Genomic DNA, 12,421 nt, shown 5'->3' on the forward strand with positions numbered 1-12,421 from the left:
AGTTGGCAGAGCTGCATTTCTTCTCAAATCTACTACTGATAATTTGTCAGGGATTTAACAATTTTATTGATTTTTTTTTCTCTGTTTTTGTTTGTTTTTACCCCAAAGAACCAGTTGGCCTCTAGAAACATGAATAGAGAAGATCAGTTCTAGAGGCCAACTGCATTCCTTGGCTGGTAGCCCCTTTCTACATCTTCAAAGCTCATCACTCCAACCTCTGCTTCCAAGGGCACCTCTACTCTCTGACTCTGACCCTCCTGTTTCCTTCTTAGAAAGACTCTTGTGATTATACTGGGCTCATGGAGATCATCCAAGATAATCTCCCCATCTCAAGGTCCTCAATTTAATCACTCTGCAAAGTCCTTTTTGCCATGTAAAATAACATTCGGTCTGGGCATAGTGGCTCATGGCTGTAAAACCAGCACTTTCAGAAGCTGAGGTGAGAGGATCGCTTGAGACCAGGAGTTCGAGACTAGCCTGGGCAATATAGCCAGACCCTGTCTCTATTTAAAAGAAATTATTTTTAATTAGCTAGGCATGATGGTATATGCCTATAATCCCAGCTGCAGCTGAAAGCTGCAGTGAGCCATGATTGCACCACTGCACTCCTAAATAAATAAAATTCATAGATTTCAGGGATTAGGACATAAACATCTTTGGGGGCCATTATTCTGTCTACCACGTTGATCAATATGTATTTTCCTTTTTATATACTGTTTGATTTCAATTGCTAATAAAATGTTTTGTTTAGAATTTTAGTACCCATATTCATGAGATACGGCTAAATTTTCTCATCTGGAACTGTCTTCATTGGCTTTTGGTCATCAAAATTATGATAGCTTTGTAAATGAATCGGAGAGTATATATATATATATTTTTCTTTTCTCCAAAGAGTTTGTATAACACATTATTTTTCCACTTAGCTATTTATGGGAAGGTTTAAAAAATACTGATTGGATTTCTTTTAAAATTATAGGACTTCAGGCCAGGTGCAGCGGCTCACGCCTGTAATCGCAGCACTTTGGGAGGCCAAGGCGGGCGGATCACCTGAGGTCACTAGTTCGAGACCAGCCTGGTCAACAGGGTGAAACCCTGTCTCTACTAAATATACAAAAATTAGCCAGACATGGTTGCAGGCGCCTGTAATCCCAGCTACTAGGGAGGCTGAGGCAGGACAATCGCTTGAACCTGGGAAGCAGAGGTTGCAGTGAGCCGAGATCGCGCCATTGCACTCCAGCCTGGGGTACAAGAGCAAGAATTCGTCTCAAAAATAAATAAATAAATAAAAATTATAGGACTTCAAATTTCCATTTCTTCTTTGGTCAATTTTTGGTAAGTTTCCCCGCCGCCCCCCCCCCCCCCAGGAATACATTCCATCTAGCGTTTTACGTTTTAGGCATGAAGTTAACTATAAAAGCTGCTTATCTTTTAAATGTTTGTAGAATTTATAGTGCTATTTGAATTTTCATTACTGGCATTCGTATTATTTGTGCATTATCTCTTTTTAAAATTTTTCTTGATAATTTTCCAGGGATTTATAAATTTTATTACTTTTTTAAAAACAACCAGTTTTTGTTTATAACGATCCTCTCTATTACATGTTGCTTTCCACTTCATTAATTTTGTTATCTTTATTTTTTCATTTATCTTATTGTATTCAAGTTTCTTCTATACTTATATAACAGTAGGGAAAGGTTCTAGAGGCACCCAGCCTAGAAGCGTTTTTTTGTTTTGTTTTTTTCTTTTATTGAGACAGTGTCTCACTCTGTTGCCCCAGGCTGGGGTACATAGTAAAAAAAAAACTCCCCCCAAAATCTCATAGCTTTCACAAACTTAGTTTATTTCTCACTCATGCCACCTATTCCACCCAGCTTAGCTGAGTTTTTCTCCACATTTTCACTCTGGGGCTCAAGCTAGCAAAGCAGCCACTGTCTAAAACATTGACAATTATTATGGCAGAAGGAAAAGAGATGATATGGTGAACCGTATGTTGATTCTTAAAACTTCTGTCTAGGTGTGACACAACATTTCTGTACATATTCCACTGACCAGAGGAAGAAATATGACTCAGCCTAATACCAATGCCCAGAGATGGGCAGTGAATCTTTGTGAATAATAATATAGTATCCCATATCTTATTTTTCTAGCTTTTTGCAATTCAATCTCAGCTCATTTTCAGTCTTTATTTTTAAGATATATGCATTTAAGATATACATTTCTGTGTTAGCTGTACCCCATAAGCACTGATACACAGAAATTTTGTTAACATTCAGTTCAAAAATTTTTTACATTTCCTTTATGATATCTTATTTGACCTACGTGTTATTTAGAAGGGCTATTTATTTATTTATGTATGTATTTTGAGACAGGGTCTTGCTCTGTCGCCCAGGCTGGAGTGCAGCTGCGCTATCATAGCTCACTGCAGCCCCAAACTTCTGGGCTCAAGCAATCCTGCCTCAGCCTCCCAAGTAGCTAGGACTACAGCTGTGTATCACCACACCCAGGTAGTTTTTAAATTTTTCCTATAGAGATGGGGTCTGGCTCTGTTGACCAGGCTGTCTCAGAACTCTGGGCCTCAAGCAGTCTTCCTACCTTAGCTTCACAGAGTGCTAGGATTACATGCATAAGCCACTGCACAAAGTCTAGAATTGTTTTTTTGTTTTGTTTTTTTTCTTTTTTTGAGACAGAGTCTCACTCTGTTGCCCCAGGCTGGGGTGCAGTGGTGCGATCTTGGCTCACTCCAACAGAGAAGTCAGTGAGGTCTTACTTGCATGTAGTTGAAGTCACAGGAGGAGACGAGAGAATGAGCAAAGACAGTAGTTGAAGAGATAATATCTAAAATTTTCCAGAATCAATGAAAGATTACAAGTTCGGGATCACAAGAGGTTGAGGCTGCAGTGAGCTGTGATTGCACCACTGCACTCCAGCCTGGGTAATGTTGTCAGACTCTGTTTCAAAAGAAAAAATAAAAAAGTCCAAGGTTTGAAATCATGTAAGTTTATTCACTGGTATAATGCAGTTACACCGGGGGTAAGGGGAGCAGGGAGCTTTAAAAGCCACATTTATTTTGAAATTAAAAAACACTTCTAGTCATGCCTGCAATCCCAGCACTTTGGGAGGTTGAGGTGGGTGGATCACCTGAGGTCAGGAGTTTGAGACCAGCCTGGCCAACATGGCAAAACCCTGTCTCTACTAAAATACAAAAATACAAGAATTAGCCAGGCATGGTGGCAGGTGCCTGTAATCTCAGCTACTCAGTAGGGTGAGGTGGGAGAACCGCTTGAACCTGGGAGGCGGAGGTTGCAGTGAGCTGAGATCACGCCACTGCACTCCAGCCTGGGGGACAAGCGCGAGACTTTGTCTCAACAACAACAAAAAGGAATCTTGTGGAACACATGATTCCTATGCTGAACACATAGGAAGTATGGGTTGTATCCACAAAAGCCACTTTATTTTTATCTTCCATTGACTTTTAATTCCTTTCAATGGGGGTTAACATGGTCTTTCCCTAGCTAGAATCAATTATTAATGTTGCTTAGGGAAAAATATAAAATAAACATAGGTTTTTTGCGGGGAGGTGGCAGGGGAGAAGTCAGCTTAGGAACTGGTTTGTGAATTGCCTTTTCACATCAAATGAGTCAGTTGATACAGTCAGGTTAATTTATTCTGACCAGGCATGTATCAACATTTTATTGATTGATTGATTGATTGAGCCAGAGTCTCGCTTTGTTGCCCAGGCTGGAGTGCAGTGGTGTGATCTTGGCTCACTGCAACCTCCGCCTCCCAGGTTCAATAGATTCTCCCACCTCAGCCTCCCAAGTAGCTGGGATTACAAGCGCCCGCCACCACGCCTGGCTAATTTTTGTATTTTTAGTAGAGATGGGGTTTCACCATACTGGCCAGGCTAGTCTCGAATTCCTGACCTTAAGTGATCCACCTGCCTTAGCCTCCCAAAGTGCTGGTATTATAGGCATGAGCCACTGCACCCGGCTCAACATATTGTTAAAAAAAACACAAGTGGCTATGGTGGTGTATGCTGGTAGTCCCAGCTACTCAGGACGCTGAGGTGGGAAGATCGCTTAAGCCCAGAAATTCAAATCTAGTCTGGGGAACATAGCGAGACAACCCCCATCACTGAAATAAATTAAATAAATAAATAAATAAATAAATAAATAAATAAATAAATAACAAGTACAGTGCAATGAATAGATCTGTATTATAGAAAAATACTGAAAGCTGAATGGCAGCAGCCCACATCCCTAAAGGCCAATTTGTTGAAGGATTAGTTAGTTCAATATCCAAGCTACCCCATTTGCCAAATATATGATTTACCAAAAACTAAGAGTACTCTTGAAATTTCTAATGAAGGCTGTGGCATGGTGGCTCACGCTCATAATCCTAGGACTTTGGGAGGCCAAGGAAGGCAGATTGCTTGAGCCCAGAGCTCGAGACCAGCGTGGCCACCATGGTGAAACCTTGTCTCTACAAAAAATACAAAAATTAGCCAGGCGTGGTAGCAGTGTGCCTGTAGTCCCAGCTATTCCAGGGCCTGAGGCAGGAGGAATGCTTGAGCCCAGGAGGTTGAGGCCACAGTGCGTTAAGATCATACCACTGCGCTCCAGCCAGGGTGACAGAGTGAGACCCTATCTTGAGGGAAAAAAAAAAAAAGAAAGAAAGAAAATATCCAATGAATAGTAAGGTACTCTTATGAATATCACATGGAATATTTTTATTCAAGGTTTTCCTCAAGTTTTCTTCTCCTATTAAAAACACTCATGCTCAATATATTTTATAATTTTTCTTTAGAATATTATTATACGCACATACAAAATATAAATTCTTCACAAATATGATTATATTCCACAAATGTAAAACCCAAGCTTTCAGTTAATTGGAGAGCTAAGCTCACAAGAAAGTAGGGAAAATTCTCAATATTCAAAAAATTAAGAAGGAGTTAACTTAGTGGAGAGAAGGGAAGAGTGTTGATGAACTGATACTAAAGCTTCCCTGGGGGGTTTACAGTTTTACTGGTTTACAGGGACTTTGAGGGTTTTTTTTGGTTCCTTTAGTTGGGTTTTTTTTTTTTAAAGAGACAGGATCTCATTCTGTCACCCAGGCTGGAGTGCAGTGGCAGGATCATAGCTCACTGCAGCCTTGACTTCCTGGGCCCAGGCGATCCTCTCATCTCTTCCTCCTGGGTAGCTGGGACTACAGGCCCACACCACCACGCCTGGCTATTTTTCTAAAAATTTTCTATAGGCTGGGGGTGGTGGCTCATGCCTATAATCCCAGCACTTTGGGAGGCTGAGGCGGGTGGATCACCTGAGGTCAGGAGTTTGAGGCCAGCCTGGCCAACAAGGTGAAACCCCGTCTCTACTAAAAATACAAAAAAAATTAGCCGGGCGCGGTGGCAGGCACCTGCAATCCCAACTACTCTGGAGGCTGAGGCAGGAGAATCGCTTGAACCTAGGAGGCGGAGGTTGCAGTGAGCTAAGATCGCGCCACTGCACTCCAGCCTGGGGGACAAGAGTGAGACTTTGTCTCAAAAAAAAAAGTTTTTCTATAGAGACAGGGTTGTCCTATGTTGCGCAGGCTGGTCTCAAACTCCTGGACTCAAGCGATTCTCCGGTCTCGGCCTCCCAAGGTGTTAGGATTATAGGCATGAGCCACCACACCTGGCCAACTCTGAGTTTTAATGGAGACTGCAACAAGAGAAGAAATTTGGGGTTAAAAAGAGTAAAGAGACAGATCTGATACTTTCATATATGACTAGGACTCTCCAAGGCCTAGACCTTCTGTGATATCGTGAAATATATATTTGGTCTTTGACCCTGTTTTCTAGCATACAACTCCTACAATCCTTAAGAGACTCCGCGGTGATGTCTTGTAAGCTAATGGTTGACTGATGGCTGGCAGACCCCAGGTAACTTCAGAACAGCAGCTCTTTACTGGAAAGACCAAGGTGTGATCAGAAGGTTGGGACTCTCAGCCCCACCTCCAACCCCCAGGGAGGAGAGAGGGGCTGAAGGTTAAGTTGATCACCAATGACTAATGGCTTAGTCAATCATGCCTATGTAATAAAGCCTCCATAAAACCCCAAAAGAACAGGGTTTGGAGAGCTTCCAGAGAGCTGAACACATGGAGGCTGACAGGAAGATGAATGAGAAGACATTCATGGGCTGGGAGGGTGGTGCATTCCAACTCCATGGGGACAGAAGCACCTGTGCTCAGGACCCTTCCAGACCTCACCCAATGTATCTCTTCATCTGGCTGTTTATTTGTTTTCTTTAAAATAGCCTTTGTAATAAACTGTAATAAAGAGGGAGTCTTGGGAACCCCATCTAGAAGCTGTTCGGTCAGATGTTTTAGGGGCCTTGGACTTGTGACTGGTGGTAAGGAGGAGGCTGTTTTATAAAACTGAACCCTCACCCAGCGGTTTCTGAGGCTATCTCTAGGTAGATGGCATCAGAACTGAATTGAATTGGAGGCCCCCCAGCTGGTGTCTGCTGCAGAATTGATGTGCTTGCTCCAGTGTGGGAAGAGCCCCCCGCCTCTCCCCACATTTTGGTAGAGATGTCTTCCTTGTTTTTTGTTGCTGAGTGAGAGAAACTCTGAGTGGTTTCTACCTCTCACAACTTTAGGGATTGAAGTACCTATGAACCAGAAACAAAACTTGCAGAGATGCACAGAGAAACACAGTAAAGCTGTATGTCTTGGCCTAGCCGCTTGACTGGGAAAAATAAAAATTTCCCCTGAGCATTTATAATTACACGCTGCCCGCACTCAGGTCTGGAGTTTAGTCTAATACCAGGGACCCACAAGTTAAAAAAATAACTAAAAATGTATAGCAGGCAGATAGAAGCTAACATCAAATCTCTTTGAGGAAACACAGCCTTAACCCAGGCCACATAGGACTCCCATAAACAAAGCCCCACTAAAAATGAACTCATCAAAAATTATAAAAATGCTCAAGGAAATAATCCACCATGAGTAATTGCTGAGAAATTCTGAGGAGGAAATGGTATAGGCCTAATGCAACATTATAGTATCAGCCTGGCACCAGTACTCCACGGTTAAAATCTCCAGGTCATCAGAATCTATGTAAGTAACTAAAGTTGTTGTTTGATGACCCTGGCCAGCCTGCTCAAGGGCACACTTCACACACTAGACTCTTTGCTGGATGCCAGCTAATCAGCTTTCCTCCACTCAAATATAAAACCAAAAAAACCCAAAAACTTATTGTTCCCAGAATGTCTTTAGTTTTTTATTGTTATTTCTCTCTCTTATTTCTTACAGGGGCCCTCACCCACTGACTAGTGTGGGTCGGCTGCACAGCAGGAGGTAAGCACTGGGTGGGCCAGCGGGCATTACCGCTTGAGCTCTGCCTCCTGTCAGTGTCAGATCAGCGGTGGCAGCATGAGATTCTTACAGGAACGCAAACCCTACTGTGAAGTGTGCATGTGAGGGATCTAGGTTGCACACTCCTTATGAGAATCTAACCAATGCCTGATGATCTGAGGTGGAACAGTTTCATCTTGACACCACTGTCCCTTTCCCTACCACTTCCATGGAAAAATTGTCTTCCATGAAACCGGTCCCTGGTGCCAAAAAGTTGGGGATTGCTGTCTTATAAATCCTTTTTTTTTGTTTATATAGTTTAATGGCTATTTTCTTTAAAGTGAGCATATCATTTGCATGAAGATAACTATTGTCTTTGAGTTATGCTTTGACAAGAGACAAGAGTAGACACTATTGCAGGACTAGAGCATAAGAACTTCAGAGAAGAGAATGACTAGACTATGAAGAGAAAGTATCCTTCAAATAACTAAATTAGACTTGCCCCTGAGTATTTCATGTTCTGGGATGCTATTATAATGGTATTTTAAGCATTTCCATTTCTACTTGCTCATTGCTAATATATAGAAATACCATTAATTGTATATTGTGTCCTGTGACATTGCTAAATCAATAGCTCTAGTAGCTTTTTTCTACGTTATTTAGGATTTTCTATGTGCATGATCATATTATCTGTGAATAAAGATAGTTTTACTTTTTCTTCTTAGTCTGTATGCCTTTTACATCTTGTTCTCTAATGGCTCAAAGCTCTAGTATAATGAATATACTAAAGCACTTTCAATAGTGTTGAAGGTGGACATCCTTGCTTTGTTTCTGATATAAGGGAAAAGCATTCAGTCTTCTACTCTAAGAATATTAACTGTGGGTTTTTAACAGGTGCCCTGTCAGGCTGAGAGAGTATCCCTCTATTCCCAGTTTGCTGAAAGGTTTTTTTTTTTTTTTTTTAAATCATGAATAGGGATTAAATTTTGTCAGATGCCTTTTTAAAATTATCATATAGTTTTTCTTATGATCATATATTTCTTTAAGTACCGAAGGAAAAGAACTCTGAAGTTTTGTAGACAGCCACATTTTCATTTTAATGTGAGAGTAATACAGATATCCTCAGGCAGGGGAGACCTCAGAAGTTTGCCACACAAAATTCACAATGAAAATGCCTTTGAAGGAGGTGTTCAAGTAGATAGGCAAGTTCAGGAGAAACTTCAAGAGATATGGGATGTCAAGGTGATCAAATTTTTGATAAATGTATCTATTTTTTTTTCTTTTTAAAGGCTAAGACTAAGGCCAGGCATGGTGGCTCACGCCTGTAATCTCAGCACTTTGGGAGGCTGAGACAGGTGGATCGCCTGAGTTCAGAGTTTGAGACCAGCCTGGCCAACATGGTGAAACCCCATCTCTACTAAAAATACAAAAAATTAGCTGGGTGTGGTTGTGGTTGCCCGTAATCCCAGCTACTTGGGAGGCTGAGGCAGGAGAACTGCTTGAACCCAGGAGGCAAAGAATACAGTGAGCCGAGATCGTGCCACTGTACTCCAGCCTGGGTGACTGAGCAAGACTCCGTCTCAAAAAAAGGGTAAGACTGAAGAAGAGAATGTTTATCTAGAATAACTAATGTCAAAAACCCCAAACAAGAACAACATGATGAGAGAAGAGAGGCAGGCAAAAGGGATATTAAGGAATGCTAATTTATGTGACTTAATACATACATTGTGTATTAATGTATACATAATTAATACATATACCTTCCCCCTAACATGAATTTGAAGAAATCAACACAGACTTTTCATTAGGAGTGATGTGTGCTTTGATACAGTCAGAGATGGAAGAACCAAGGTCATCAAATGCAGATGGCCATCATTTTCACCACCCCAGTTTATAGTATATCTGAATTCAGAACACCACGACACATGCCAACATTCCAAGCTTTTAACACCACAGTTCACTCTTATCAGAAATACGAATAAGGGAGAGAGAAATACAAAGCCCCATCCCAGCTGACAGCAGAGCCTAGAACATGTAACCCATTGAGGTCACCCTCATGCAATGCAAGGGTGACAGAGCAAGACCCTTTCTCTAAACAAAAGAAACTGCAGTTTTTTTGGTGACAGTGTATTAAGTTCTCATTTGGAGAATCTGGAAACCGCACCCTTGTTTTTTCCTCTAGTTGTGCAGAACGCACACCTTTTGCATCCTACTCCCTGTTGGAAAGAATTTCAGGGTTCAGAGATTACCACAGGGCTGAACAGCAACAGACTGTTGTTGACCAGGCTTGAGATTTTAGGGACACAGGATTACCTCAATCATTTGTTAGACTTCCGATCAATTTCATGTATCGTAATCACAAAGAACTTATCTAAAATCTTATTTATTTATTTAGAGACAGAGTTTAGCTCTTGTTGCCCAGGCTGAAGTGCAATGGTGCGATCTCTGCTCACCTCAACCTCTGACCCCTGGGTTCAAGCAATTCTCCTGCTTCAGCCTCCCAAGTATCTGGGATTACAAGCATGTGCCACCACACCCAGCTAATTTTGTATTTTTAGTAGAGACGGGGTTTCACCATGTTGGCCAGGCTGGTCTCGAACTCCTGACCTCAGGTGATTTGCCGCCTCAGCCTCCCAAAGTGCTGGGATTACAGGCATGAGCCACCTCGCCCGGCCTATCTAGAGTCTTTAAATTGTTTTTATGCAATATTTTTCTATTTATTTTTCCAAATAAGTAATACATAGTTTACAAAATCAAAGCAATACTAAAAAGGTATAAATTGAAATCTTATTCTCACCCCTATTCTCATCCACTCTAGAATCCCGTACATAGGTAAAACATTGTCTTGAGACAATTCAAAACAGCTGAGGAAAGAGATGCCGCCTAGAGGCCATTCTAGTATCTTAGGATGGCCGTCCTATCTCCTGATACAGCTACCTCTTTGTCTCTACTTGTACTAGTTTCAACCTGAGGACACAAAGTAAATGGGGTATTTCAGCAAGGCTCCAAGTTATGAGACTCTCGGCCAACTTAAATAGTAGGCTGCAGGTAAAGAGATCCTCTCTTACCAAGTCCTTACTTTCTTTAATCTCTGCTTTCAAATTAGTTATTTCTAATCTAGAGTTGCCCCTCTCTTGAAGGAGTTTGCTGAAAGCTACTAAAAAAGGCAATACTCACTAATGTTCCACATTGCTCCTGAGATTTCTCCAAAAATATAGCTTTGGTTGGCATGTAGTCTGTATCCAAGGTCCAGCAAGTGACAGTTTCACTACTGCTTATAAGTGTCACCAACTTTCCAGTTTGAAATAGAGTCTTTTAACACTGGCTACCTTAACCTCCAGTTAGCCAATTCCACATTTTAGTGTCTTGTTTTTAGCATCCTGCTGCTGTACCAAATTATTTGCCTGTTAGGAATGGGTTCAGCTACAAGTTACAGAACACCCACTATAAAATGACTTAATCAAAGGTGGCTTCTCACTCATGGACCATAGTGGGGCGAGAATGGAAGCAGGATGGTCAGTTAGGAAGCTCTCTCTCAAGTAGTCCGGCAGCATCATCTACTACTGGACTAGAATGGTTTAGTGGAGGTGGAAAGAAGTCAAAGACTCAGGATATACTTTGATAGCATCAACAGGCTTTGCTAAAGGATTTAAAGGTAAAGGAATGAGAGAAATCAAGAATAGCTCATAGAATTTTAGCTTGAACAACAGAATGAGTAGCAGTGACATTTACTAAAATGGACAAGACTGAGAGAGGTGCAGGTTTGGGGGTGAAAAATCAAGATTTTGGGGGGACACATTACGTTTGAGATGCCAGTCTGACATTCATATGGAGACATCAAGTAGGCAGTTATTTTACAGGAGTTAGGAATTACACACAGAGGTCACTGTCAGAGAGACATATTTTGGAGTCATCTATTTATAAATGGTATCTAAAGCATAGGACTAGGTAAACTCACACAGGAAGAGAGGGTAGAGAAGGTGACTCAGGACAGAACCCTGGACACTTTGATATTTATAGGTTGAGAAGCCAATTAAGAAGCCCAAGAAAGGATAACCAGAGAGGTAGCAGGAGGACCCAGAGTGTGTGGTGTCAGAAAACAAGAGAAGAAAGTGTTTCTAAGTGAGAGTGGTTGGCTTTGATAAAACAGTGTTGAGAGGGCAAGTAAAATAAAAACAAGAGATCAAAGAGACCACTAGATTTGCATGGAGATTGCAGTTTCAGTGGTATGGTGGGGGAGAAAATAGAGCAAGTTTACACGTTGATGGGAATTATCTGGTAGAGAGGGAGTGACTGTCGATTTAAGAGAGACATAACAGAGGATAACATCCATAGGAAAAAAATGAAAGCAATGGCTAGAATGAGGACACTTTATCCATCTACCAGACACTAGCTTCTTGACACTTCATTTGTCTTATTTATATCTCTAGTAGCTCCTAGTAGAGTGCATAGTACATAGAAGATATTCAAGAAATGTTATTGAATTAATGAATAAATGAACAAAAGGAGGGGTGGATGAATGGATGAAGAGATGGATGAATGGCAGGTGCAGGGTAGAAGGAACTAGATCAAACTAACCCAAAGTTCAGAGTAAGGAAAGAAGAATGGGTCTTGAATTAATAGAGTTTCCTCAAAACTTAGGGATTCTTTGTCCCGGTGCGGTGGCTCACCCCTGTAATCCCAGCACTTTGGGAGGCGGAGGTGGTGGGAGAATTGCTTGAACCCAGGAGTTCGAGACGAGCTGAGCAACATGGAGATTCTTTTCTTTAAAAAAAGAAAAAAACATTAGGGATTATGGGATTTTTCTCAGGGATGGGGTGACAGATTTCAATCTCAGATGAAGGTGGGAAAAGGTATGAGACAGTCAATGGCAGTGGCGTTAGCCAACTTTCAAGGCATCTAACTACTTAGCCACTTCCTTTGTCTTTCCTGTCCGGACCCAGGCTCATCTGAAAAACGATTATGCACCTTTATGGACAGAAATGGGAGAAGGGCTTTAAAAAAAACCACGGTCCTGCCGGGCGCGGTGGCTCACGCCTGTAATCCCAGCACTTTGGGAGGCTGAGGCGGGAGGATCAAAAGG

At 41.6% G+C, this 12,421-nt stretch overlaps 1 protein-coding gene across 4 annotated transcripts in view; it reads right to left on the reverse strand.

Annotated features, from left to right (window-relative positions):
- Positions 1 to 12,421, reverse strand: part of TTC7A (tetratricopeptide repeat domain 7A) — a 156,944-nt gene that overhangs the window by 143,585 nt on the left and 938 nt on the right. Inside the window, exon 2 of one of the 4 annotated variants that reach the window (XM_065527627.1) lies at positions 12,009 to 12,102. The exons of the other annotated variants lie outside the window; for them this stretch is intronic. Coding sequence (XP_065383699.1) covers positions 12,009 to 12,090 — 82 coding nt within the window. The 5' untranslated portion in view covers positions 12,091 to 12,102. The remainder of the gene's footprint in view (positions 1 to 12,008; positions 12,103 to 12,421) is intronic. 4 annotated transcript variants of the gene reach the window in all.

This window comes from Macaca fascicularis, chromosome 13 (assembly GCF_037993035.2).
Source record: "Macaca fascicularis isolate 582-1 chromosome 13, T2T-MFA8v1.1".
NCBI classification, from domain to species: Eukaryota; Metazoa; Chordata; class Mammalia; order Primates; family Cercopithecidae; genus Macaca; species Macaca fascicularis.